The 27,832-nt window shown below is 53.8% G+C and overlaps 5 protein-coding genes across 5 annotated transcripts; 2 read left to right on the plus strand and 3 right to left on the minus strand.

Moving 5' to 3' along the window:
* Window positions 1–1,043: 1,043 nt before the first annotated feature.
* PG994_013819 (GANP/Nin1/mts3/eIF-3 p25 family protein) lies at window positions 1,044–5,045 on the minus strand (the record flags this gene model as incomplete). Its single annotated transcript, XM_066865228.1, has 2 exons — window positions 1,044–4,962; window positions 5,032–5,045. The coding sequence occupies 2 exons, from the start codon at window positions 5,043–5,045 to the stop codon at window positions 1,044–1,046; spliced, it is 3,933 nt and encodes a 1,310-aa protein (XP_066708357.1).
* Window positions 5,046–7,485: 2,440 nt separating this feature from the next.
* PG994_013820 (uncharacterized protein) lies at window positions 7,486–8,789 on the plus strand (the record flags this gene model as incomplete). Its single annotated transcript, XM_066865229.1, is given in 2 exon segments — window positions 7,486–8,372; window positions 8,384–8,789. The coding sequence occupies 2 exon segments, from the start codon at window positions 7,486–7,488 to the stop codon at window positions 8,787–8,789; spliced, it is 1,293 nt and encodes a 430-aa protein (XP_066708358.1).
* A 1,190-nt stretch (window positions 8,790–9,979) lies between these two features.
* On the plus strand, window positions 9,980–11,062 carry PG994_013821 (oxidoreductase; the record flags this gene model as incomplete). Its single annotated transcript, XM_066865230.1, has 1 exon — window positions 9,980–11,062. One exon carries the CDS (start codon window positions 9,980–9,982, stop codon window positions 11,060–11,062), a length of 1,083 nt encoding a protein of 360 aa, XP_066708359.1.
* Window positions 11,063–12,617: 1,555 nt separating this feature from the next.
* PG994_013822 (uncharacterized protein) lies at window positions 12,618–13,574 on the minus strand (the record flags this gene model as incomplete). Its single annotated transcript, XM_066865231.1, has 1 exon — window positions 12,618–13,574. The coding sequence occupies one exon, from the start codon at window positions 13,572–13,574 to the stop codon at window positions 12,618–12,620; it is 957 nt and encodes a 318-aa protein (XP_066708360.1).
* Window positions 13,575–24,346: 10,772 nt separating this feature from the next.
* On the minus strand, window positions 24,347–27,823 carry PG994_013823 (1-phosphatidylinositol 4-5-bisphosphate phosphodiesterase 1; the record flags this gene model as incomplete). The annotated part of the gene is made up of 1 exon (XM_066865232.1): window positions 24,347–27,823. The coding sequence occupies one exon, from the start codon at window positions 27,821–27,823 to the stop codon at window positions 24,347–24,349; it is 3,477 nt and encodes a 1,158-aa protein (XP_066708361.1).
* Window positions 27,824–27,832: the final 9 nt, after the last annotated feature.

Below are 27,832 nucleotides of genomic sequence, written 5' to 3' on the forward strand. Positions count from 1 at the left end.
TTCCAGGTACCCGCTTTCCTTAAACACCAAAAAATCATGAGTTGCCCTGACGATGGAGAGGAAAGCGGGTTCGGGCTGGGAAAGAACTACCATGAGGACGAGGAGCTACATAGCATGTCATTGCAGACGCTTGCCTTGGTTGTATACACAAACCAAGGAGTACAAATCTAGGTTGGAGGCTTCCCAAGAACTGCACATGACACATAAGGTCTTTGAGGAGGAAGCATAGGACGTGTGCGTACATCCAGACTGCACAGTATCAGGGCCCAGATACAAAAGGCAACCTCCTATGCAATTCTGTCTTGAAACTCCAATTAGGCACGTGGTTCCCAGTTCCGAAAAAACAAGGAGCGCGCAGTATTACAACAAAGTGTTGACGGGGCGGTCTTCGAAAAATAGAGGGTGGTCCTAAAAAATATACGAGCTACCCCTATCTTGTCCACACAGAACTGGGAGGGTGGTCCTAAAAATACGAGCTACCCCTAATCCAGGACTGTGTAGTCAAGATAGGTGTAGCTCGCATATTTCACCACCACATATGACATGACACTTCAGAAACCTGATAGCCTGCTAGCAGAATAAAGCTTCATTAGAATACAGCAACCGGTGTTACATATCGATCGTAACTGATGTAGTGGTGGACAAAACGACGAGGCCCAGCAAGTCTTGAGGGGGCCACTCAATGCCTTCCATAGTTGTAAGCATCATGGACTGAATGTGCTCCAATATCATTTCAACGTGGAATCAGCGGTATATCAATAGCTAATCAGCGCTAACATATACGTATGCGTCAGATGTTTTTCTGTATGTCATGTTCGTGGAAGGCAGCATCACAAGGTAACGAAGAAGGGCAAGAAGAACTGTCAGTCGGTCATGCTTAGTTGAATTTCCAACAGCACAATCGGGGTATCATTCGGTGCCACCGCACCTCCTAGTATCTAGAAGAACGCCGTCCCATGCAATGTTCCGCTGATGCCTTGTCGCGATCTTCTCGTACTGAGACCCCCTGGAAATCGTTATAATATGTACATGTACTCCTATCATCACTCCAACCTCTTCCTCTCGTCCTCCACCTCCTGCAGTAGCCCGTTCATTTGTGCAAGGAAGTCCGCTTCCGACTCATCGTCACTCTTGGCCCTTTTGCGGCTGGGAGCGGACGCTTCGCTTCGGTATGCGGTCAGGTCCTCGTCTTCGACCTCATCTGGCAGTACCACGGGGCGCTTGCGCTTGGAGGAGACCCGCGAAATAGCCGGCGACGGGCTGCTGTTGTGGCTGCCATCTAGGCCATCGGCCACGGCAAACAGGCTGTGACGCTGAGTCTCGCCATTGGGTGTTGATGCCAGGGAATCGCTAGGCTCGCTTTCAAGCATGGTGCTCTTGCGGAACTTCTCGAGTGCCTCTGGCTGGTAGGCATACTTGCCGTCCGGCATCAAGACGAGACCATGGACCTTGTATTGCCAGTAAGGATCCTTGACTCGACTCTTCTTCTTGGCCTTTTCAACGCGGCTGTTGTTGAATCCAAGGCTCGATCGGAAACTGGAGCTGAACGTCGTTGAGTTGCGGAAGCTACTGGGCGGCAGAGAGTGCGAGTCTCGGCCGTTGGCCAAGGCCATGAGCTTTGCAGTCTTGGACCCCAGCTTGGCACTGGAAGTGGTAGAGTTGTGGCTGATGGGCCTCAGGCCGTGTTTCTCACGTCGGCGATTTTCACCGCGCCGCAGCATTTCCGAGGGAAGCATTGTGGGCGGCTCGCCATCGTCTGCAGCAGCTTCCCGAGCGGCAGCCTGCTCATCGCGCATCCCTTTGAAGACGCCACTTGCGAGCAGGGCCTGCTCGACATCCTCGTCTGGTGATTGAACCGACTCCCTGAATGCCTTTTCTCTCTTAGACTTGTTGAGTGCTTTCCGATCGCGGACCAGCTGGAGAGCCTCTTCGTGCCTTTTCTGTTTCACAGCTTCCTCCTCGGCCCTTCGTGCTGCAACGCTCTGCGGTGAGTTCCAAGCCCGAGCCTTCTCCCTTTCCATTTGGATTCGCTTCTTCACGCGGCGTTTGCGGAAGGTGTCGAGCCACCGGTAGAAGTAGGTGACACTTAGACTGTACGTACGGAAGGCCCTGGCCTCGGCCCACGACCGTTCGTCCTCTTCCCGTCGTATGCGCTCATCTTCCTCGGCTCGGAATTTATCCCATACTTCTCCAAGAGTTTCTGCCACCACCCATTCTTCAAGATGGTCCTTCATTAACCCTCTATCGCCTAGGACAAACCATTCTGCAAAGCTTCCCATCGGGTCTTTCTGCACCGGAGTAGGAGGCGGTAGGGGCGCAGGGGTGACACTAGACGACACCGTAGATGCAAGTGACCCCAGGGTGTTGGGTGCCGGGGTTGTAGTGGCTGATGCAGAGCCAGACGGGGAAGGCAACGATGTGCTGGGTAATGGCGATTGTGGTGCTCCAAAAGGAGTGGCAGAGCTCATAGGGTTTGGGTTGCCCATCGTGCTGAAGAGGGAAGTGGGGGTTGAGTTGGTCGTTGAAGTATTCCCAAGTGAAGCAGACGGTGTGCCAAAGCTGGGAGACTTAATCCCAGCAGGTGAAGATCCAGATGAGCCAAAAATCGAGGTGATCGCGGGGCCTTTCGGTGCGATATTGTTTGAAGTCTCGGATGGATTCGTGGCAGTGAGTGAAGGTTTGATGTTGGCAAATATAGATGGCGTATTGTTTGCCCCTGATGTAGTGTCCTTATTCGGGGACGCGAATATACTGGGGGTTGACTTCTGCGAATCTGAGGGAGATTCGGCGGGACCAAGGAATGTGCTGTCCCCAAACGTAACCTTTTTGTCCACCTTGGGTTTCGTTGGCTCGTCAGGTTTTGGCGCCTCTGGCTTTGAGGCCGCAAACAGATGAGCGAAGGGATTGGCAGCAGATGGAGCACTTTGTGCAGTTGTAGTCGATAACGAAGGCGTCGAGGCAGTCATCGAACTTGGCTGCGAAAAGATTGACTGTCCTGGAGCCACCCCAATGCTGGGCTGCGGTGCCTGAATAGCAGTGTTCGAGAAAGGCGTTGGCGTGGGCAGAGGGGCGGCCTGCGTCGGCGGCGCATGGACCTCGTTCTCGGTCTCCGACTCGACAATCTCTTCGACCTCTCCAGGTGCTTCATCAGTGACTTGTGTATCCTCCACGAAAAGGCTCTCCTCGTCAGGACCCGTCTCGGCCATCTCTGCTCCGGTGATTTCATAGACGGTCTCGTGGATGATCTCGGCAAGGGATCTGTCGCTCCGCTTCCGTTCGACAAGGCCGTTCGAAAACGAATGAGGGACGCGCGGTTCGTCCATCTGCTGGCGCGGGTTGAGGACCAGATACCGGCGGTTATTGTCCTCCTCGAAGTGCAGCCCGTGCAACTCGGCGAATGCGACAGCTTCATCGTCGGTGTCGAAATACAGTTTTCGCCGGAGAAACTCAGGGTTCAGGTCCTTCGGTCCATCTCTTGGTCTTGAATAGGCCTTCTTTATCACCTGCAGCATCGACTGCCGGACCATGCTGAAGTGAATCTCTGCGAAACAGGCCATTGTGTAGGAGATCTGAGGTGATCCAACAATGGTGAAGAATATCGAAGCGATATTCATGGCCATGTCGGCGGGTGCCCATGGGCTGAGGGGCCCATGAAGCCTCGAGGTGTTTTCGATGGCTTCAACAAGGCACATGGCGGTCCTGACCCCATCCGATTCCCATAGCCAGTCCGGCCATCTCTGTACCTTCTCTTTCAGACCTGTCTCGTTCGCAAAGAACAAGGCGTAGTAACCGCGAAATTCGGCTTCATTTTCACACTTGATCCCATTCGTGGCGCAAGAGTCGTATGCCTGATCTAATGACATCAACGTCTTACTGAGCTGCTCGCGCTCTTGCTGTTCACTAAAGTCCTCCGCTGCGAAGCCAGGCTGCGAGAGAAGGTGTAGTGACGTCACGTGGAATCTCGCGATGGTCTCCAGGCAGTAGATGTGGTCCTGCACCTCCTCCGCGTTCATGGCAGGGCCTTGGGGTATGAAGTCTTTTCGGATCGCTCGTGTGCGGTCCCAAAGAAAATGATGCCGGGTCGCGAGCAGATCGTCAGTCGGAATCAGCTGGTCTATCATATAGTCCAGTGATCGTCTTAGCGCTGCGGGCGATCGTACATCCATCGGCAAGGGCAATTCTTGCCCGGCGGCAGATCGAGCCAATCGCGTCACCATTCTCGTTGGGCACGGTATCATGTCCCCGTTCCTGTCCACCTTCTCGGCCAGCTTCACATCATTCTCGGTAATCCGGATGATTTTCTCCCACTCCGGGCACATCTCCTCGCATATACCCTTGAATATGAGCGCCTCATCGAGACGCCTTTGCTTTCCTTCCTCATCCACCAAATCTGCCTTCACGAGTGACTTGCGAGCCTTTTCGCGGTAAGCCTTGTGCTCTTGGCGAAAGCTATCCATCGCGGCCCTCGAGTTGCGGGCACCCGGGTCCGACGGCCATGTCGGGGCCTTAACGCCATCCCTAGCAAGCTGCGCCTTGATGGTGTTGGCGAAATCTTCACGCCCTGTGCCTTTTGGCGAGCTGCGGCCATTCGAAACCGGCTGTCGGGTTTCTTTGGGCTGTAGGTGGCTTGCCGATTGGGCGGGCGTCGTACGTTGTTGCTTTGGCCGCCCTTGCTCCTCGTGGCCTCCTCGGCGTTTTCCATTAACCTGGCCGTTGGGTTGGCCATGAGCTAGCCCCGTTGGTTTTGGGGCCGGATATGACTGCAGGGCGCCGGTTTTGGCAATGTTCGCTTGGCCAAATGCAGGGGATGGCGTTGTGACGGCCGCGGGCGCACGAGCACCAAATGGGTTCGGTTTCGCTGCAGCAGCAAAAGGATTGGGGTTTGGCGATGGCGCTTTCGGTGCGGTGTCTAGACCGGAGAATGGATTGAATGGAGCGTGTGAAAGAGCGCCAAAGGGTGCACTCGCCGGCGCCGCAAGCGAGGCAAAAGCTGCATTTCCCGTAACATTAGTGGATCGATTACACACCTACATTTTGAAGCGCATGTCGGTGGTTGGGGGGGTTTTCCTGCGTAGTAGTCTATGGGTCGACAATGGTGCCTCCGACGGACGAATGCTTCCAGCCACAAACTATCCATCAATCGCCTGGGGATGTCTGGGGGAACATGAAGGCGCAGCCTCTACGGATAGGACACGGAAGACTGCCCAGTATCCAGCCTGTCCTGTGCTGAAAGATCTGCCTAATGTCGTAACCCATGATGTCTTGCCGATCCGTCATCGCTCTAGCTAACTCGGCTCGGATGGTTTCAAGAAGGGTTGGGAACCAATCTGTGAGTGTGGCGATTCCCGGCTACTCAAGAGTGTATCGCGCGGTCGCAAGTCGAAGTGAACAGGATAACTATGTATGGAGAGTGGTGATGGTTGAAGGAAAGACCCGAGAACTCACGGTTCGGTGCAGCCATGGCTGTCGACAATCCCCAGCTCTTGCCTCTTGCGCCGAGTGTCAAGGGTATGCTGAGGTGTGGTGATCAATCATTGAAGTGGACGCGCCGCAGAGCTCAGAGGTTTTCTTTTTTGGTGACAGGTTTGAGCTCGTGAGTACAGTCGTAGGCCGACAAAGGATCGTGATGCGAAGGGGGTCGCGGCGAGGTTGTCGGCGATGGTAGGAGTTGGCAAAGCCTTGCAATTGATGATGATGGTGTTGTTGGAGTCGCGCTTTGTCGGCGATTGACCGAGGTGGGTATCCGACTTGACGTGAGGCAAAGTGGAAGTGAGAGCGTTGGGAGTGGAACGGCCGTCTTTTTCGGGTTGCTTGACTAAGTTGCTCGTGTCTGGCCGCGTTCATTCAAGACCCAAATGCCATCTGCCATCTGGATGGAGTGAAAGTGAAAGCGGAAAGAATGGAAGCTCTGACCATGAGCTTGCTTCAATGACCTTGACCGCCTTGCCCTTGACCGGATTGGGCTAATCTACTCAATTGGCCAGAATCAATGAGAGTGGGTGGTTGGTAGCACCATTGTCCATCATCACCAACAATAGCACTGCCAACATAGTCAACCTGATTGTCGAGCATTACCAATGGTAAACGACTGTCATTTGGAGGCATTGTTGGTGTTGTCAGCAATTGCCGCCATCTATCATGTTAATAACCAAGATTACTCTAGACTATGTATACGTATTCTATTAGTAAATAACCTACTACATCTTATATTAGAATAGAATGCCAAAGGTAAGAAAAGATATGAAACTCGGTACTATTAATAAAACTGAACATAGTATAAAACTGAATCAGTACAAGGTCAACTGTATACCAAACTTATCATATCAACTTGGCAATTGCAAAATGTAAGTCTGAGTTGAAAGTACGGTGTAAATGAAGGGCCATCCACTGCGTGTACAGCACATGGCCGGCCATGATACCAATCATACATGTAGACGTGCATGGCCATTCATCAGACCGACTGCCGGTCAAAAGGGAATGAGGTCATCATGTCCAGCCACGTTAGAGCCAACCCGCACTTCTGCCCTGGGACATGGAATGCCTGGCTGTTCCGCTCAACCAAAGTCGTAGTCAGTTAGAGAGGTGCCGGCATTGCACTTGATGAATTCATATTCCCTGACTCGGCGGCGGTCCCAACATTACAATTTCATGGGAAATGGGAGCACTAGGAACTGACTGACCCGGGCAATATTACTGCAGGGTGCATGTTACTGCCGGCCGCCCCAATGCACGCAGATGACCAAGGTTGCTTGCATTGTACAGTTCTGCCCGTAACCTAATAAAAAAAAAGTACAAGACCCCTAGGTTAGTCCCTTGACGCTCGACTTGGCCAGCCGAGAGTGCGTCTCACAAATAGAAACATCAATCTTCCGTCGTGACCTGTAGATCTTCGAACCATCTTCCTAAAACCCCCCGTCTTCGCCCTTCACACAAAGACGATCATATTGCCCGTCCAGTCTCCGACACAATAAAGGGCTCTCTTCCAGTGATCTGGAGAACAAAAGCCGTCGTCACCTCTCGTACGATTGACCCTTCCGTTGCTGTCAGCCCCGCTGATGGAGACTTGTCAACGTCCGACACCCACATCATCATCGCCTTAGTCCATCATCCATGTCTTAAGAGGGTCGGCTGATGAACGAGGCTTCCTCGCGCGACACAACATACCAGCAGACCGGAAGTCCGACAGAACAGAAGCACACAACCAGACCACCACCGCACACACAGCCTTCAGAGCCCTCTCGCGATACGATACGATAACGCCTGAGCTAATCCACACGGCGCACGATTGAGGTCGATCTGCACCACACAGCTCGCTTGGCTGGCTGGGCTCGTTTCCTCCCCCTACATTGTCCGTCCGACAACCGCCCCCCGAAACAGGGCAGTGCAATTCCATCAGGCTACACGCACACACAAAAGCACCCTGCAGCACGTCCCAGCTCAGTGTTTATATATAAGCCTGCCCCCCCCCCCCCCCCGTAGCTTCACATGGCTTTTCTCGAAGACCCGCGACTACGCCAGCGGTGGAACCAGATATCGCAAACGACCGAGGCGGTGACGGAGAATGCGGCGGCCGGCATCTGGACCTTCGGCCACACCTACGTGAACCCCTGTCTCGGCTCCCTCTGTTCCGTCTTCGACGGCTGTACCGCCTGCTGCCTGGGCGATCAAGAGGAGAGGGCACGGCGGCGGAGGGAGCGCGAGCGCGCGCGGGGGAACGCCGAGTACAGTTTCGATTTCTACGATGACTGGGACGACGACCTAGCTGGGGATGACGGCACGGGGCAAGGCAGTGGCGGCGGCGGCATATTCAAAGGATGGCGCCACGAAGACTGGGACCGCCTTTTGGCAGGCACGGGCACGAGCAAGAAAGGGGCGGGTGAGGTGCGCGAGCAGCCCCAGACCAAGAAACGAGGCATGAACTACGGCACAAGAGGGGCGAGGCGGAAGTCGAGCACGGCCGAGGATCCCACCATTATACCCAGCACGCAGCCGATCGGCTTTCTAGGGAGGCTGCCGTTCAAGATCGGAGGACCTCTGCGGTACAAGCCCAGCGCGGCCAACTTGATGGAACACCCAGGCCGGCACGAAGGGGAACACGAGCCGTTGTTAGGATCTGATGGATACGAAGCCCATTTCATGGAGTCTCCTACGCATTCTAGGAAACGAAGCGGGACGACTGGAAGTGGAGATACCAGCGATTCATACCGATCGAGAGGCGACCTATTCCCTAGTGACGGAGAAGGGGAAGAGGATGCCATACCGTTGGACGACGAATTCGCTGACGACTTCGCCGTGGAGCTCGATCGCGTCGACGACCGCTCCAGCAACAAGACGCGCAGCAGCAAGGGAAACGCAAAGCCTCGAATTACAGCGTACAGCGCAGCGCATCGCGGACGACGCTGGGGTCGACGCATTCGAGGCCGCCCTCGATGCCCCCGACTCCCGAACTGGCCGCAGCCGACCCCTCGATAATAGAGGATCTGCAGCACGAGGAGGAGCGGCTGCGGCAGCAGGAAGACGGGGAGGTCGAGCGGAAACGGCAAGCCGCCGCCCAGCTGGCGCTCGAGCGCGGGCTCCACCGCGATAATATGCAGGTCGAGTCCGTACCGGAAGCTAAGGCCGAGATGGTACAAGTTGACGAGGTGTATGCACCGGCGCAAACAGCAGAAGTACTCACGGTTGGCTCTCCTCCTTCTAAACCCGACTCGATGCAGACACAACAAACTCCGCAAGATCCATCACCGCCAAGCGACGAATTCGTGCCAGCACGGTTGCCGTATTTCAAATAGAAGCAATAATGGTTTACGATTACCGACATATTCGCCTACGCGGAGCAGCACTACGATTCTGATGGTAGTTAAGAATGAACGTTAGCTCTTAGGGCTGGCTTCGGGGATCTCCCTCCACCAGGTGATATGGACCAAATTGCTTTTCCAAACAGAAGGATGTTGCAATCGAAAACCGCAAATGCCGGCTCGAACATCGCCCCTTTCTGGTGTACATACCCGTCCTGGGACGGAATCACCACGAGCGTACATACTATACTACTTTCCACGTCTGCAGTTCCCAGGCGAACGGCGATGTAGAATGCCATGATGAGCATTATGATGAGCCACGTTAAAGCAAGGCCAGCCGGGCTATGAAGATGACAGAATGACATGACACTACCCTTTACTTGTATATAATCCACAGGATATCATTACGATAGCATAGCGTATTCGCAATAGACACGGGGGTCCGGGGCGTTACACACTGTCTTTCCGAGACATAGACACAGGCCCGAGGACGATACTGAGACCGAGACCATGGGTTCTTCTTTGCCTAGGTGCCTAATAATACTTGCCTCTCAACGATGTGACTTCTGTCAAACCTTCAAACTTGGGGGGTCCTGGATCAGCAGTGAGACTACCATTTGACGTCATGTCTTGATGCTTGAATAGACAACATCCAATGTGAAGAAAACCAACAAGCACTCCCAATGGGACGATCAATGATCCGGGCGCGGTAAAATGCAGGTAGACGTGGAGTGTATTAAGGCCCTGGTACTTTGTGACGGGCAACATTGAAACAAGCCGTTTGGGAAAGTGCAGGGAGAGGAGGGGACCGCGTCGTGCCTCGGTATTTTCCCCGCAAAGCGCTACCGGTGTGGATGTGGGTGTGGTGGAGAACCGAGGGTCCATGACCGAGATCCTGTAAGATAAGATCTTAAAGCGATGATGAACCAACGACCACTACTTCCCCAATTACTGTCTCACAAACACGAGTTGAGCTGCCGAGTAATCTTTATTTGTATGCATCTACATATTAATGCTGCCCGTACTCTGCAACCTTGTAATTCCTGTCTGAGTTATTGAGACTGTCTGCAACAGTCACGTTACCACACATTGCTGGCTTATAGGCAGATCACAGCAACGCGCAACCCAGTACCTACTTATATTGTCGAAGACCCAGCTGCTGCACAGCCCAGCAACCGGAAAACATGACAGCCACAAACCCCGAGCTCACGCCTACAGGGCCCATAAGCACGCCACTTACCAAGCTCCTCGGAATCCAGCACCCCATAGTCCTGGCCGGCATGGCCCGCACCTCGGGTGCCGCGCTCGCCGCCGCCGTCTCCAACGCCGGCGGCCTGGGCGTCCTCGGCGGGTTCATGTACACGCCAGACCAGCTCCGCGAGATCGTCCAGGACATGAAGGCGCTGTTCAAACAACCAAACCTGCCGTTCGGCATCGACCTGGCGCTGCCCCAGGTGGGCGGCAACGCGCGCAAGACGAACCACGACTACACCGCAGGCAAGCTGGACGAGCTGATCGACATCACCATCGAGAGCGGCGCGTGCCTCTTTATCAGCGCCGTCGGCGTCCCGCCCGAGCCTGTCATCGACAGGCTGCACAAGGCGGGCATCTACGTGATGAACATGGTGGGCCACCCGAAGCACGCCATCAAGGCCCTGGAGCTGGGCGTGGACATGGTATGTCCGCAGGGCGGCGAGGGTGGCGGTCATACCGGCGACATAGCCAACAGCGTCCTGATCCCAAGCGTCGTCGATGCCGCGCGCCGTTACAAGCCGACCATGCTCAAGGGCCAGCCGGCCATGGTTGTGGCCGCTGGCGGCATGTACAGCGGGCGTAGCCTGGCCAGTTCGCTGATGCAGGGCGCGGTGGGCGTGTGGGTCGGCACACGCTTCGTGGCCAGCGTCGAGGCCGGCTGCAGCGAGGAGCACAAGCAGGCCGTGGTGGCCTGCAATTTCGACGAGACGGAACGCACGCTCGTCCTGTCGGGGCGCCCGCTGCGGATGCGTACCAACGAATACGTTGCCAAGTGGCACGCGCAGCCCCAGAAGATCAAGGAGCTCTGCGACCAGGGCATCACACCCATCGAATGGGACTTCGACCAGGGCAATGACGTCGATCCGCCGCACCTCATGGGCCAGGTCGCCGGCGCCATTACCAAAATCCAGCCGGCAGGGGATATTGTTCGCGAGATGGTGGACGAGGCCCTGCAGATGCTCAAGACTGGGAGGGATTACATCACCCCGACGCCCAGTCAGCCGAAATTGTAAATCCGTGTGTCAGGTACATAGCTGTTGACTTTCCCTATTTTTAGCGACACGAAACTCGGTTCTGTATTTAGCACGTACGTACGTAAGGGTCTGCCAACCTTACCTTGTTCCTAAATACTTACCTAAGCTTCCCACGGGACCCGCAAGGGCTTGCAGTCATCTCAAGTCTTAGGGGCAACATTGTACAGCTAGTCAAGCGATCGCCGTCATTCGAGTTAGTCAAAACTACCTAAACAAGCGTATCTCTGTTCTGTCAGCGGAGCGGAGCTGGGCCGGCCGAGTCGGTGACATGTGCGGCGTCGTTGGTTATGGGTTGCGACATTTTTTGACGGATCATCCGAAGACAGACCATATCATGCTTTGCCCAATTGCACAACGGTGTTTTGGTCATGGCTAACAGCTGTGCTCTGCAGGCTGGCAGGATGACAGGCTGGCAGTCCTCCGTGTTGCAAATTACAGTGCAGATGCTGTGGAAGAGAGCCCCCAAAACCGATAGTCTTGTTAGTCAGAAGCAATAATAGCCGGGACCTCTTTAGGACCAACAATACCGGACAGTCACTATTATGAGGTAGATCGCCAAGGCCGGTGAATCGGGTTTTATCTCGCCGACTCGCCTAGACGGATGTATCTGAACCTGAATCGCTAGGCGCGTCTGGGTGCAAAAAGCAAGCCGATCCGGCAAGCTGAGAGTTTCCGCCCTTGATTCATTGCTTTTTAGGAAACACGGGACCGAAGGTGCGGAGGGACGAGAACGGCACGCTGCGCTGCTGAAAGACGCGGCAGTTGGCGAGTGGACCTGGACCCCACGACCTATCCCTGGGCCGTGCAGCAAGCAGCCAAAGCACATAACATAAGCAAGTTTGTAACCCAGCCAAGAGGCGTGGAAGGCTGGCGCGGCCTTCCCGAAGATCGTTTTTGTCCTGGCCACTCAGCAGCGAGCGTAGGCAATTGGTTGCTTGGTTTGTGACCGATCAAAGGCTCTGTGGCATGCTTCGGACTGAGGCGAACAAATCGGCTCTTTGCATGTGTATGTGTGATAGGGAGGGGGTGTAAGTGAACCGCTTCGTCTTCCTCTTGATACTGCCCCTGACTTATTTCTTGTTTTCGCTCTTGCTTTTTGCCGTGCCTCAAGAAGATTGTATGCTCATAGCATTACAAAATTTCAAGGGGACTGGGAGATCAGACCAAGTTCGGGACCTGATGTTCAAGGTGTCCGGGTTGGGGGCTCGATGGCGGGGCAGAATCACTTACATACTGCCAGTATCTACCTGTTGTAGAGATGGAATATGCAGCATCGCTGCCCGGCTTCGAACATGCACATGGGTAACTTCGGATTGCAGTATTTCATCAAATTGTTTTGTTTTGTTTTGGTATTAGATGCTTGCCAGTGGTATTAGAAAATAAATGGTATCATTTGCTGCTTCATTCCAGTCGTTACAACGCCCCAAAAACACATCCAGTAGAAACCTAGCATACAACTTCAGGGAATAAGGTAGTTTGGTGGTACAACGTGATCGCCAGGCCAAGCGGTGGTTCACGGTCTTCCGACTTTGGCCTAAGCCCACTTGTCGCCCCGGCCCTTCTTGAAGACGGCCGTAGATACCAGTGGTTCCTTTTCCCACTGGGTCGGGAGAACCATGGCGAGTGTGTCGAGCTCTTCGCGGGCCGCTTGTATCCGCATCTTGAGCGGCTCCTGCTTTTCCGGGCTATCCTCTTCCGCCGGCAAGGCCAAAGGGTCCTCGTCCGCGTCCTCGATGCGCTTGATGAGCTCCTCGAGCTCCTCTTCGGGTACGTCCTCCACGAGTTGCGGGGTGGGGCCCAGGTGAAGCTTGTATGTGTCGTAGACGAAGAGCATCTTCTGCAGCGAATTCAGATCGACTTTGCCCCATCGCAACACCCTCCAGGCGCCCTCGGGGACAACCGCCAGACGTTGGGCCCGGGACAGGTCCTGAGTAGAACCCCACAGCGACGAGCATTCGGGCTTCAGCTCGGCTTGGCCGAAGAAAAGTGTGTCGCGAGTAAAGTCGACATAGATTCTCGGCGCGTAGTCTCCAACCCCGAGCGCCAGCGTGTAATGCTTCAGGGCCTCGTGCCGTGCCTCGGAGCTGACATGGAGGAGGGCGGGAATCTGGGTGTTGGAGTGCCATGTCTCGCCATCGTCGCGGCATGTTAGGACTCCGTCCAGAGACGTTGGCGCCTCGGGACGGCGTGAGAAGGGCGACTGAACAACCACTGTTCGTGCGGTTGGCATGGCTTCTTGCCATATCTTGATGCGCAGCTCTGGTGGGAGCTCGCCGAACATGTGGAATGTCTGCGGGCCTCTGGCCTGGGCGAAGAGGGACGTGAGTGTGCGTTCCATGTTGCACTGTAGGGAGTCGACAAGATCAAGGTACTGGGAGCGTTGTCGTTGGTAGAATCGGGTGAGGAGGCCAAAGGAGTTTATAACTGGAACGAGGGCCAGTGGCGCGTCCTGCATATCGATGGTTGTAGTGTGAGACCTGGTGGATGGCATTGCGGTATAGAGAGGCTTTGCGCGTAAGAATGGTATGGTGCTCTGATGGGTCAAGACCCCACGGTCAAATAAGAAGCAAGTATAGATCCTGATGCAGGGATCAGGTGTGGGTTGACGTATAAGTCAACAAGGGGCTATGCTCACGTAAACTGATGATCTAGACCACAATGTAGAATGTTCAGCTGTGTGATGGAGGGACTATGACTTGCACCCCGAGGACCTGAAAGAGTTATATATTGGCCAAGGGCATTGAGTAATGAGGGGGTCTCATCCTTGTCCGGGAGCATGTACATTGTTTCTTGACGCTCATAACAACAGCTGACTGCTAGTCACCAGCTACTTTTATTAGACTGCCTTTACGCCATGAGAGAAGGCCAGACCCTGTTAGCTTGGAGTCCAGGAGATCCTTGGTGCAAGCCATGTCAGCCGGCTAACTTTGACCCCATCTCTGGCCAGAACTGGAACGTGGTTAGATAAACGGGGAGACGCCACAGGAGACTAGGTTAATTGCTGTTCGCACGCACAGCATGTTGTGCGTAGGAGGACAGGCGGCAGCTGGGGGCCGACTCACCGTGGTGGCCACTCGAAGTTCCGCAGAACTACTCGTATGCAAAGGCAGGGGTAGCCCTGCCAAGGCATGTCGGTGTGAAGCCGCAGCGTCCCCGGTGCTACCACCTCCAGCGAAGCTCGACAAATGGTCATGAGCAGCGGAAGCAGGCCGATGAAATCGTCTCATATTCATTGGATCTCTCTCGTAACTTTCACAAAATAGCCGTGGGGCTATGGACAAGTGTCCAAACGTGCGATGGGGAGAGAGGAAGCCAGCTGGCAGTGCTGGGCGAATTGATGAAGTCGCATCTCCTCTCCATTGGGAGGTGTTTAACCTCTGTGGGACTGCCGACGACGGCATTACCTACCGATTGAAGCCGATGTAACACTAACCAGGCTCTGCAGATAGCTGTGTCTGTGTTGGTATTGTATCCCCTTGATTGCCAAATACGACGTACACCACTAAGAGTGGGACCGGCCTCTGGATCAATTAGATTATCAGATATCTTCAGATGGTGAAAGTTCACGTCGTCGAGGACCTGTGACTCGCCCAGGTAACCATATAAACTGAAGTATCGCGAGTCCCCACTCGTAGTGGTGTATCTGGCAATCAAGGAGCTATCATAGCCACAGCGCCCAAACGCATATACTGCTACGTATGCATTCCCATCCCTTCCGCCTTCTCTGTGATTTGTTCAACCGATGGACTTTTTACGCGCGTTCGACTGTGCATTCTCTTGCGCCACAAACTGCCTGCAATGCATGCGTGGTTTCTGAGAGGCCAAGATGGTGTGACGATTCCTCGGTGGAGGTTGTAAGTGCGTGCGTAGGTAGGCAGTAGGTATCCATTCAGTTGCGACACATAACTTACGCCTTTGTTTCACAGTCTCAGGCCCGAGAAGATATGACTGACGTGGAAAATCGGGATGTTTCCATGACAGCTTGATAGGCGCTTTCGAGTCAGTTACTTGTCCGTATTTGATTGCAAATTCGAGGGAAGTCTATCAATGGATCATGTCGGCCAACGGCGAAGTCTCACTCCGTCCGCCTGCCGATTCCCTTAGGTAATGCAGGGTTCGTCTGCAGGCATGCTATTTGAGAGGCGGGAATAACAAGGGTCGGTAAACCATAATGTCCAAGTGCATGGCAACTCTAGTGGGCATCAGACGAGATATGTGTAGGTATCGACCCTTGACGTATAACCGAGTACTATTTATTTGTTGAGCTTCCAGAGTGTGTGGCAGTGTCCAGGCCGACGTGGTAGGGAGGTATGGAATTCTAGTAATCAATAAGTGGCTATTCGCATTCCCTCCATTGGCCCTCCTTGGGGGCCAATTGACCATGACAATGTACATACTCAAAGTTCGCCTCTCGCATGGTTGACAAGATCCGGGGCAGCCCATGCCATGGCGTAATGTTCTATTTTTACAAGAAGAGACGTTCAAATGTTGTCGGGGGCGATCTACCTCTGGTGCCGACCCGCCGATGACTGATTGACTTCGTTACGTTCGCGCTGCCAAGGCTAGCCGTTCGCGTCATGATTCGAAGCATGGTCACCAGATCAGCAAGAGAGTTGCCGGCTGCCCTTTTCGTTCCTTACATACGTAACTCTATGGGCGTTGATGCAATTGGGGGGTTCTTGACGTAGACCACGACGTGTTCGGGCGGGCCAACGCGGCTCGGCGCTGCTCACGATCATCGGCGCATGTCGGCACCCAGCACCCAGCACCCAGCAACCAGGCACTCTCCCAATATGCCCATCAGTCCACCACCCGTCATCATGCAAGACAAGGCAAGACAAGGCAAGACAAACCAAGGCCGACCAATACTGTGTGCATATCCTTAATAACTGGGATGGATGCAGCTGCCACTTGAGACACCTGACTAGATGCTCCTCAAGATGAGACGAGAAACGGAATATGGAATCTACCAAGTTTTCATCATTGGATTACCCGCAGGAAGCAACATATTCGGCGGGCACCAGCCAAACGTATGCGACGTCGTCGTCATGTGCTGCATTTCTACTGGTCATTTGCTATGAGAAATTCCGGGCCCGAGGTGGCTATGTGCATGGCGCATTCCCTGGATTGGTTTGTTAATATCAATCGCTAATTGATTGACTTCTCCAGCTGCTTTTCAAGCCTATGGGAAAATCGGCGTTGCACCACATTGGTTGGCCAACACCAAATCCAAGCCATTGAGCCAGAATTGCTTTAAGACATTAAGTGACCGACACCCGATATGACCGGCTCTCCCCTTTAGGTAAGTAGTTTCCCGGTCGCAGGAGATACGCATGTTCCGAGTAAGTAGAAGAGCGTTCAGAACTCCAGATTGACTGCACGTCAAGTCTGGGGAATAAGTTCAGCTCAGCCCATGAATCAGAGACCCTGAAAATGCAAAGCAAAGTATGTATGTATGTACTTTACCTACACCAGGAGGCGCCCATCAATGACACTACAGACCTACAATAACCTTATTACCTTACCAAACTTCGACTGTATGTACGGTAGTAGTCTTCTGCACGCACTGTCCTGGTAGTGACTCTGTCCCCGCTGCTGCTGCTACCCCTCACCCCTCCCCCTCATTCTACAAAGGTTACATCCCGCTTTAATGGGGTTCGGCTCAAGCCGCAACCAATGGCCGGTTATCCAGTGTAGATCTGCACCAGGATTTGACCCCGTTACCCCGGCTCTGAGGGTCCTTGACTCCTTGGCAGCCTCCCAAAGCTTACTTTAGGTAGGTCTGCATGCTTAGAGAATGCACGTTAGACTTGATCCGCGCAAGTCTCATTTCTAAACAAGTGACGGATCGGATTCGGACTACACCATTTTCAGGAAGAAACTTGGGGACCCTGATTCAGATACTCCAAAAGTGAGCATATCGTCATATTAACCACCACTGCTGGCTGCCCGTCGAGCCATGTCGTGAGATTCAGGCAGATTCAGTTCCTCGGCACATAGCTGGTTAATGCAATGCAATGTACACATGCCCGACCGGGCAGAGTGATCTTTAACTGCTCGGTCGACCTGAGTCAAGACAACGTTGGGTCGGCCGTAATCGTCAAGCCCCGCTCCTCTGACCAGCAGTCTCGGGACCGTGATTAGCGAGGAGGGATCTTCTTCTTCTTGTGATCTCGCTTGGTGTCGTGATGAGGCAATTCTACATACCGAATGACAGCTGAACAGACATACTCAGCACATAGATAAGTAACCAGTCCTTAACTTCCACATCCTTCGATAGCTGAGTGAAGAGAAAAGCAAATACGACAAAAGCAACGGCGCTCAATCTTTGTTTGAACACTCGCCACGTGAGAAGGATTAGGGTTGGGCTTGATCTCTCACGGCACCATCAGTCTGTGGCAATAGGCTGTCTTTGTTGTTGGCCATGCTGGTAATCTTGAAGAGATTGGCATATACGCCCATTCAATAGCACTTGCCTCCAGTGCCTCCTATTCTGAGGTGTTAACAAACGCCTCATACACATCGGAGTGTAGGACTGGAACGATACACAGGCCGCCACCTCTTTACCAGACCTCGCGTATGTTGGTTCCCCTGCCGATCCAGCGTCTTCTCCTCGACGAAGGGAGATGCATCTAGAACGTGACGCTAGCTGAGCTGTCTCCCTGGCGTGAAGCTCAGCTGCGCGTGACTAGTGGCTTCCCTTCCCTCTCCCTCTTCAGCTCCCATTGTCCTGGCTCCTGTGGCGTTCAAATGTTCTGTAGATGCCACGTTTTGGCACAAACCTTGCAGGGCCCAATAGTCTGGAACCCGCCGTGAACAAGCTTTGGGTCCGGCTACCGCCGGCCCCAGGCGCCATTCGATAAGGCGTGGTCGCCCGCATACAGCTACAGCCTACAGGGCGGACCGTCGGGAGGCTAGCTGAGGTAAGCGAAGGGCTCGTGGCTTGAAGGGCGAAAGCGGCAAGCTGGAGCAGTCTAGACCTTCACATGCTTTGCGGATTCCTCCACCGAAGCCAAGGCGGAGGCTGGCGGATAACTGATGTTCTCAGCTACCATTCGATTCACTGCCACTAGTACGCGCCGCTCGACGGAGGCCAACCCGCGAGTGTCTGACCATTCGCAATGGTCGCCGTCGTCCATGCGCAAGTCATCCCCGGCCCTCCTTGTCTAGGAGTCAATACAGAGTTGAACTATTCAGCTTGACAGCGCAGATCCCAAGCCGGTGAGCTAAGACAGACCTCAGACCTCCTTCTTCGTGGCCGTGCGGGGCGTCCGCGGTTTCTTACTTCAGCAAACTCAAAGCTAAAGAAAAGATGAGGCGTATGCTTTGGAGGCTGGCCAGCCTGGTCACGAGGGCAACAGGGACCATGGTGAGTCTCCAACAGCCGCGAAGCGACTCACGCGTACAGGTATTACAGGAACAGAGCCGATGTTGTTTATGCCACAGCGAAGTCTAGGCCTGCTCCGTTGATGGGGCGCCTGACTCTCCGTATTTTGTGGTTGACTATTGTCACCTCACTTGTCTCCTCCGGCAGTGTCTAACATATGACCTTTGACTAGTATACTCACCGAAAGAGTCGCCATTGTTCTTCTAATAAACCAAATGCAAATACTGGCGAGTACGAAAGCTTACATATTATTGCTTACTTGGCAATCCAGGAGGCCAGAATTTTAGTTCACAGGATCGGTTGCTACCCCCATCGTCTTGCATTTGTGGATGTGCTATCAAGAAGAAAGTTACGATCCGGCCTTCGTTCCGACGGGTATCACATCCTCTAAGGGGAAACATTTGCACTGGGCCATCTGAGTTCAGCGCCGTAGCCCCAGAAGAGAAGAATCCAATCCAGGACCTCATGCGGATTTGAACTAGCCATGATCACCTTCTCGTGCTTTGCAGCATTCTTGACTCGTTTCACGATGTCCCCACAGCAGGCATTCATAATATAAGCGACGAGGAGTCACTCGGTCTGGCGGCTAGTACTTCATCTCTACTCAGCTTGTGAGCCCACGCCCGGATGGTGATGTTTGCCAGCCAATAACCTCCCCTCCACCCCTCCAAACTATACTTCAGAGGGGCCGGGCTCTCGGTGAAGCAGCACAGACTGCCGTGGGAGGGTTGGTGTTCCAGGGCCTCCGCTTTCATCCCCCAATCAAGGTCAAGTAGAACAAATACCGCAGACGAGACGGAAAATGCCCTTTCTAAGTTCTACCCCCACGAAGACGACCCCGAATTAGTTGTGCTTACGAGGCTCACCCGTGCGGTAACTGCTCAAAGCTTCTGTTTGAGGACCTGGAGTCCGCCATCATCCTAATCTCCGGATGAATGCTGTTTGCGTTCTGAATATTGGGGCCGTCGGACGAACTGGCTCCATGCAGAGGTAGTTTTGTGTTCATGTAAAGGTGTTACACGGTTAGTGCGGAAAGCCGGAGGAATAGGCCGTTCTCGTTACGAGTTTTGAACTGGTTGTACTTTGAATGCGTTTATCTCTGCCATAGACAGAACATCGTCTCCACCCTGTGTCATGAGAACAATGGTATTCATTCATGTCTACTTCTTGATGGTGCAGTACACGACCAGGGAGAACGTTGTTAGTATCTAGTGATATCCGAACATGTTGCTGGCTAGAGCGTTCGTAGCTCACACTATATGGACGAAGCGCCTCTCTTTCCATGATGTAGTCGATGCCTGAGAAGTCGGTCAAGGTACCATATGTAGAAAATGAACGGGGAGAAACCTTGACACCGAGGGCAGCGAGCTTTCCTTGGGAAGGTCAGACTGGACTTTTCGTCATGTCACGCAATGGGACGCTTGAACTAGACATGATGTTGATACCCTACTTGCCCTATAACGGATGTGGCTACAAACCTCTCGAGTGGTTTATGGCAAATCGTGTATCGAGGCTTACTTGAAGACACCCTCGTCTAGTGGCAGGGGATTCCTTCCATTCTTTCTGTCAAATGCTAGGGCAGGGAGCCCATAATCTTCGTCACGGTGAGTTGGACAAGCCACACTTCTTAAGAGCCCCTAGACTCATTCGTTTTCTTTGCGCTACGATGGCAGCTCACACACTGCTAGAGAATGGAAAGGGGTGGGGGTTAATGTCATTAAGTACATAGGACTAAGCAGTTGGATCAGACTCCTGTTTCGGATAAATCCCCAAATACTCGTAGTAGTAGTAGTAGGTCCAAAAATGGCTGGCTATATGCGATAGCTGGCCCGCGATGCACGCGATCGGAGGTTCTGACAGTGCTGTAACAGACAATGCCTCTATTTTAAAGTCGAGAGCATTCAATAAAGGAGTCGCGGGTAGCGGAACCGAGAGCGTCGCCAATACAGCCATGTCATAATCAAGCTGTGCTACTATGCTGCCGCGACACCGACTGGTAGCATTGATGTTTCCTAAGACCAATCATCTCTAGGTTTTCTTTCTTGGTCTCGTCATTCTGATCTCAACTAGACATTACAGCATCTCCTCACAATCTGTGCCAGAAGAACTTCGAATTATAGGCAAAGCGTCTGGTGAGAAAGAGATCGGTCGCTGCAGCGACAAAAACGACCCTGGCAGTGGTCTCGACTCATCCAGTACCAGACTAGTTTTCCTACGTGAGTTTCGATGTGCGCTTCACACGTATTATCATTTCTACGTATGCTACAATCCAGTGTCGAAGGAAGTGTGCCCTTGATGGAGTAGATGTTCTAGTGAGCCCCTGAATTGCGGACCAGCGGCATGCAAACATTTCAGGCCGCCTAGCCTGGCGCTCGGCGTGTCGATTTGGGCGAGCTGAAGATGACACAGCATTTTTCCCAGGAGTATATCATTTCAAGCGGTGCTGCTACTGATGTATACCTTGTGTTCGTGAACTATACAATTCACGACTGGAAGTACGTTCGGTGGTACCAACCCACCCACACAGCGAGGTCGCGCTTGAACATACGAACCATTCTCATTAGAGCCCGTATTCAGGTAGATGAATGCCATATAAGGAGGACCAATGTTTTTTGCTGGAGTACAAGATCAAGGTAGGGCGTTATGGATGTGTCTCTGTCCCTAATCACAAGGAGCAAGGGTGTGAGGCCATTGGAATGCCAGACCTGGCCGTTCTACGAGCTAATTACTATATCGTGAAAGTCCATATGAAACCCCATCTCTGAGGCGCCAATAGCCTTGATTGTGATCTATACATTACAGGGCATTGGTCGAGCATATGGCATTATCATGTGAGTGATAATACAGCAGTAAAGGTTTATACAACAACAACGCAGCTTCATGACCAGGAGCTCCCCGAGCATAGCGTGGCTGCTCCTGCCGGTGTCAGATGACGAATAGCTACAGAGCACATGGAGATGAAGTGCGAGACTGAGCACAAACCCGAGCACCAGCGTGTGTGAATATGATGCGAGGATGAAACCCTGGAACTTGCAGTGAGCCACTGTTTTCTGGCCTCGGGTTTCCCTTTCGAGGAAGCCCGACAATGAGAGGGTATGGATGTATCCCGATCTAGATTGGAGACAGTTGATGTTTGTTTAGATGGCCTTGTTGGAAGGCCTCCATCCATCACGAATGCTCCAAACTTGTTGTCGTCGTATAACAGGAGGCCACTGCTAGGTTAAATAACCAAAGGCAGTTTAAACGGTACGCTACGTGTTTCAAGCTCCTTGCATGTACATCGTCTCACCAAAGGTACAACGAGCGAATGTAGCAGGTACGCCCACAGCATGTTCTTCTTCAACATATGCAGGGCCCGCCACTCACCCGCGCAGTCTGTCAAGATCCAACGCGGGGTGTCAGTGAATCAATTCAGTGGAGGCCGACATGCGGATACAGAGGATGCGGCAGCAAAGAAGGAAGCAAGCAGCAAGCGAGTGCTTTTGTCCCCTGCCTCGCACTACGTAACGTCGAAGACTGAGACGGGCTCTTTTCTTTTTCCTAGGTTGTGCCGCATACTGCCGTCAGCCCCTGCAGTTGACAGCTGGATTTCGCATGCAGGAAATTGCAGTCTGCAGTGGGATTTGATTTCGCTCGTTCCCTTGGCACTTTTGCTTACCCTATTCATTCCGGGCGGACAGGAGGAGGCCTGCGTACCGGCCGGCCTTCATGCACGTGCGCGAGTGGTGACAAGAAACGAGCCGGGATTTGATCAATCGGGGCTTGAAGATATGCGCCCACGGCAGCAGTCGCTGAAGAGCCAGCCTAGACTGGGGCAGGGGACGGACCGCACCCGAGGCGGTAAAGAAGAGAGAAAAATAAGAGGATGGATAGGGCAACAACGGCACGCACACCGCACCTACATCATCAGCTGAGGTCAGATCAGAGCATGGGAGCGAGAGGAGGGATTGGTTGGCGATGGAAGCAAGATGCGCGATGCACAGCCTGTCCGGCGTCGTAACCCCCGCCGTATGTGCCGTGGTTTGGCTTTGGGCACGAGGACAGGAGGACAGAGAGTTGCCAGAGGAGTCCCTCCATCCGGCGTGACCACGTTGGTTACCTGATTTGCTCACCGCAGTTTCCCGTGTCTGAGGAAGCGCGCTGCCGGGAAACAGTCTGATCCAATCATGCCCGCTTTTCCCGTCAATTGGGCTGGCTGTCATCGTCGCAGGGCTGGCTTTGCTCTTCTCCATCCTTGTTTTTTCATTTTTTTTCACGATCTGCAGCGGTCAACCCAACCCCTCCTTGCCCGCCCAGCACGCCGTAATCGCGCAGCGGTCAACTCAACTCCCTCATTGGAACCACCATGCTGTTTTCTTGAAACAACCCAAGGAAGCACCGTGGGGACCCGGGGGGTGGAGGGGAGGGGGCGTCCACGCGACTTGCGAATAAGAAGCAGAGGGAGAGATGAAAGGATATTGGCAAGGGGGGAAAAAGCCTGACCGTTTTCTCGTCTCTGTTTCCTTGGAGAGATGACGTCTGTCTACCCTTTTCCCCGGCGATCCCCCCGCGGGAGTCAAGTCTTAGCGTAGTGGTACCCCGGCGCCTGCCCGACGTATCAGATGCTCCTGAACGCCGTGAACCCCCTGGCAAGATGGGGTTGCGTCCCAAGTTCTCGGGTTTTGCCCCTGTCTGTCCCTTTCATCAGGTGCCCGACTCCGTACCGCGGCCATGTGACATCTTTTTGTCAATCAGGGCTACCCGAGGAGCACAGTTCGATTTCTAATTACAGCGGAATCCCTGGGGTGTCAGCAAGCTTGCAAGGGCGCAGCGCAGATTGAGATACTTCATTTCCAAAGGGGAGAAAGGATCGAAACAGGGCAGGGGGCAGATGCATGGCGGCTACCGGCGGGATCTACGGCACTGATCAACAAGGATACCAGATGGTACAAAAGAAAAAGAAAAAAAAAGGCCAAGCCGAGATGAGATGGAAACGCAAACTCGGCTTAGTGCACTTTATGCGAAGCGAGGCCCCTTTCCACAGTTGAGGTGTATTCACAAGTCACGAATCGGGGAAAGTATCAAGTGGTTCATGTTGAGATATGTTTCCATTTCAGTATTTTACTTGTACAAGGTTCGTAGCGCGAGCCACTGGTATCTGTATCTCGGAAACAAGGTCATCAAGAAGGGGATATATGCGCTGTACGAGCGATCCCGTATTCGTAAAATTCGTAATGACTCTTCTAGTCAAGGAGTATCAGGTGTCTTGCCTAGACCTTCTCCAACTCTTACAAAGCGAAAAAGCCTGCTGTCCGTCTTCATGGAGATGCTCAGCATTCCTAACTTTAGCCGTCCCATGCAACCAGATGCCTGAAATAACCCTCGTCCACCAGGGGATCGATTGTGCAGACGTTCAATGCTAGCGCCCCCCTGAAATTGCCGCCGCCGCCGCGATTGAGACCATGCGCCCAAGTAAAGAGGCATCAACCTTTTTTTTGTGTGGTTCCCCGTGTCTATCGTCCCAGCCCTGCCAAACACCTGAAATGCGATTCCTTGCCAGGTATGCGTGCTCATTCTCAGTCGCATCTGGCCGATTCAGCCCCGGGCCGCGCTCTTCTGAGAAACAACCCTGGAAACGCCGTTGTGAACCCGGAAAACAAAATAAGAAACAAAAAGTAAATGCACCATGTCCGCTAGTGTCCGTAATGCGCCGTTCTCATGTGTGATCGAAAAGGGTATTCTCGCCGTAGATAAAAAACGAAGCTGGGAATCATTGCAAAAATGGCCTGAGCTCGCAAAGGCCGAACCATCTTGCGCCGCGCGTGATATGTTGATACATGCTGGATGCCCTGACCAAGCACAGGCAGAATATATGTTATACAGTTCGAACCAGTGAGCTATCCGAATAGCCACTGTCGAAACTGAGACTTCTCCACCGTCTTCTCAGCCGCTAGCTTCGGGTTGCCGTTGTAAGACCGGTTGAAGACCTTGTTCCCAAGCGTCTTGATCCTGCCGACCGGCTCGCTCTCGTCCCCGGGATTGACGTAGACATTGGTGACGGGGCCACGCTCGATGCGGCAGAACAGGGTGGAAAACAGGTAGCGATCCCCATTCGGATCAAGCAAAGGTAGGGTCCGGTAGCCCTCCTTCATATTGGAAAGTTTTGCCGTGTATGTCGCCATTGGGGTCACGCGTTCGTTGCGCTTCTCGCCGTCCGGCGACATTTTCACGCTAAATTTGACAAAGACCAGCTCCGGGTACTTTGTCGTTAGTTTGAAGTGGCACTTGTAGTCGAATACGGGATTGAAGCCGTTCTCTCGGGCCACTTTCGTGGTGTACTTCAAAGGGGTGTCGGTGGGCGTAGGTATGCCGACACTGCTGTCATGCTTGTCCCGTTTGTCGTTGGCATGGAACACCTCGACTTCGACGTACGGGTCAACGGTGCGGTTGGCCGGTAGGTTGCCGGGGCGCATGAGCTGCTGGGCCGAGATCACGTCGATGGTGAAGGACACGTTCTTTCGCTCCAATTTGCCGATGGCTTCGTCGGGAAGGCCTTCCCGCAACATGCGAATCTCTCGCATCGAGTGCGGCTTGAGCACATAGCCCGACTGGTCGGTGCCGCCTTCGAACATGGCTTGGTTGAGCTGCATGCCATGGTCAAATGTCTGCCAGTTGAGCGCCGCCATCTGGACGCCTTTCCTCCAGTACATCAGAGGGTTGAAATTGTGCGAAGTGAGGCGGTTGAACTGGGGATACACTCGCATCATGAAGCGCATGTTGTGTCGGTACAGAGCATCTTTATACTCCTTGGTCTTCGTGTGCTTGCTAAACGTCCCTTCCATAAAGGACAAGATGTGAAAGGGCATCTTGCAATCGAGTGCAGCAAACCCATCGAACTTGACACCCATACAGTAGACCCCTAGTTCACCGAGAGCCGGGACGATCTTGCTCGTCTTCTTTTTGTTGGGTGCACCTTCGCTGCCGCTGTCGTTGTCGCTCGTGTTGCTGCTTACGGTTTCTTGAACCTCGCCTTCGGTAATCGTGTTATATCGCTTGCCCACTCTCAAGCGGGACGACTCTCTGGGGCTGAGCAGCGGGCTGTTCGCGAGGTACATGGCCGGCACCGCCCCGTTGTCCGCCGCCACCGGCTTAGTATACGGCGATGAAAGGCTGTTTGTGAGACTATTACCGCGCCGACGTCCGGTAGAGGAGGGGGTTCTTCCTTTCCGTGACTCGTCTACGCTCGGCGCTGCCGCTTTCACCTTGATCAGAATTCTGTGCTTCAGCTGAGACGGCGATGGCAATTTATCCGAAGACGAATCCAGTGGTGTCGTTACCAAGCGAGTGTCGAAGATCTCCTTCATGATGTCCGCCATGAGCACCTGCTGGGTGTTGTTGCAGTGTACCTCGAGTGACACCAGGAGAGGGAATGGGCTGGCGACAAAGGCGTACTTGTTGACAATGTTGATGACTTCGCGGAAGGAAATGGCGTTGGTCATGGCGTATCCGTGCTGGACCTGTGGCTGTCCATCAGAGCCGTCCCAGCAGTCGATTTCGATGCTGCGACAGCCCTTGACTAGAGCGGTGATGTAGCCCTCGACGCTGGAGAGGTCGGCTACTTGGCGGCCCAGCAGGTACGTGTTGTGGGAGCTGGATATGAAGTATTCATGCAGAGGCCTGTCGAGGGAGTATTCCGCAGGCTCGCGCGTAAGATGAAGATTGTAGGTAGACGTAAGATAAGCAGCAAAGGCCTGCTCAGTCATCCGAGGCAATGGGGTCTCGCCGTCGCCTAGCTCGCTAGCTGTCGGCTTGGGCCGGCGGGCGAAACGCATGAACTTGGCTTCCCAGCCACGTGGGTCCGCATCGACATCCTCGCCCTGGGTTTCACGCAGGAACGATGCAAATTCGGGCCACGTAATGCCGGTTTCCACATCCGTAGTGGCCGCTCCACGGTAGACGGCGCGAATGTCCCCCCGGCGCTTCATCTCGCGGACGAAGAGCTGGAACTCGCCGTAGTTCAGACGCCCCGTCTTGGTGGCGTCCGCCAAGGTAAACTTGCTCTGCAGTTGCTCGGGCGAGATATGGATGTGCAAGTTGCGGCAGACGCGCTCGACGCCAGGGAGATCGATCTCCTCGTCGTCAAAGGAATGGGGTCGTCCCTCGAACTGTTTCGTCATCTCGCTGGCCCAGTAGGCACGAATGGCTTTCTCGTTGAAAGACATGAGGGATGTCATGAGGTCTTGGCGATGTTTCGAGATGGCGTCCAGGGCATTCACCCAGTTGTCGAAGGTCTCCTCATCCTCGGCAATAAGGTGCATGACCTTGCTCTTGGACTTGTCGGCCACGGCATACAGAATTGAGAAGAAACGGCCCTCCTCCGACTCGGGTACTTCGTAGTCGAGACGATATTGCCGAATGTCCGATCCGACTCGAATCTCTTTGATGTCGTCAATGTAAATGGATTTCGACGGCCGGTTCTTGTCCCAGGTGATCTTGGCCGCCTCCGAATCCAAGACGAGGAATATCTTCTTGTATTTCCTCTTCTTAGAGACCTTGAAGATAGAGGTCCCTTTGATCAGAGCCAACGGTATGACGGGCCCGGCGTGCGCGCCAACTGGAGACAACGAGCCAGTGTTGGAGCCAGGGTTACTTGTCGATGATACTTCTCGCAATGACCCGTTCATCAGACCGAGAGCGTTGTATTCATCTCTCTCGTCCGTGAAAGCATCGTCTGAATCGCTGTAGAAGACGGTTTCAGGCGGGGCCGTATTGTTGCTGTCACTTCTGCGGCGCAGAATAGCAGGACCGATAGTGCCGTCTCGGCCTGCGGGAGTGACAGATGACTGCCGGCGAGTGGGTGCGAGCTTCTTGGCCCGGCTTGACAGTCTCCGCATGAGGCCCCCTTTGCTGTCTCTTTCTCTGCTTTGCAATGCTTCAGCTAGGGAACTGGTGCTAGGAGCCACGCTGGGATTCATCGAGTTGACGCTCGGCTTGCGTGACAGCTGCGGGTCGCGTAGTATCAAGGGGTCGCCCAGCATCAAGGGCGTGGGCGGGAACTGGTCGACGTCGCGGCCAAGAAAAGGAAAGGGCTCGGGCGAAGCCTGAACAGAGCCTCCTGCCATCAGCGCGGCGTACTCTGGCGTCATGAGGGGCGAGTCTTGTGGTAAGCTCGAGGCCATAGAAGAGGCGCTCATGGTCGAGGAGGGCATTGAACTAAGTTTGGGGTTCGCCAGGGCGACTGTCTGCACCCGGCTGGGGCGCCGCCGCCGCTGTAATGAACCTTGGGAAGAGCCCTGGACAGCCATGGGAGGAGTGGTGGAGTTGGCATTGGGATCGGGACTCGACCGTGGATGTGAGGTTGGAAGGGGAGACATAGTGTATAT

This window comes from Apiospora phragmitis, assembly GCF_038363925.1.
Source record: "Apiospora phragmitis strain CBS 135458 chromosome Unknown utg000013l:1.0-2965645.0:1.0-2969333.0, whole genome shotgun sequence".
Classification (NCBI taxonomy): Eukaryota; Fungi; Ascomycota; class Sordariomycetes; order Amphisphaeriales; family Apiosporaceae; genus Apiospora; species Apiospora phragmitis.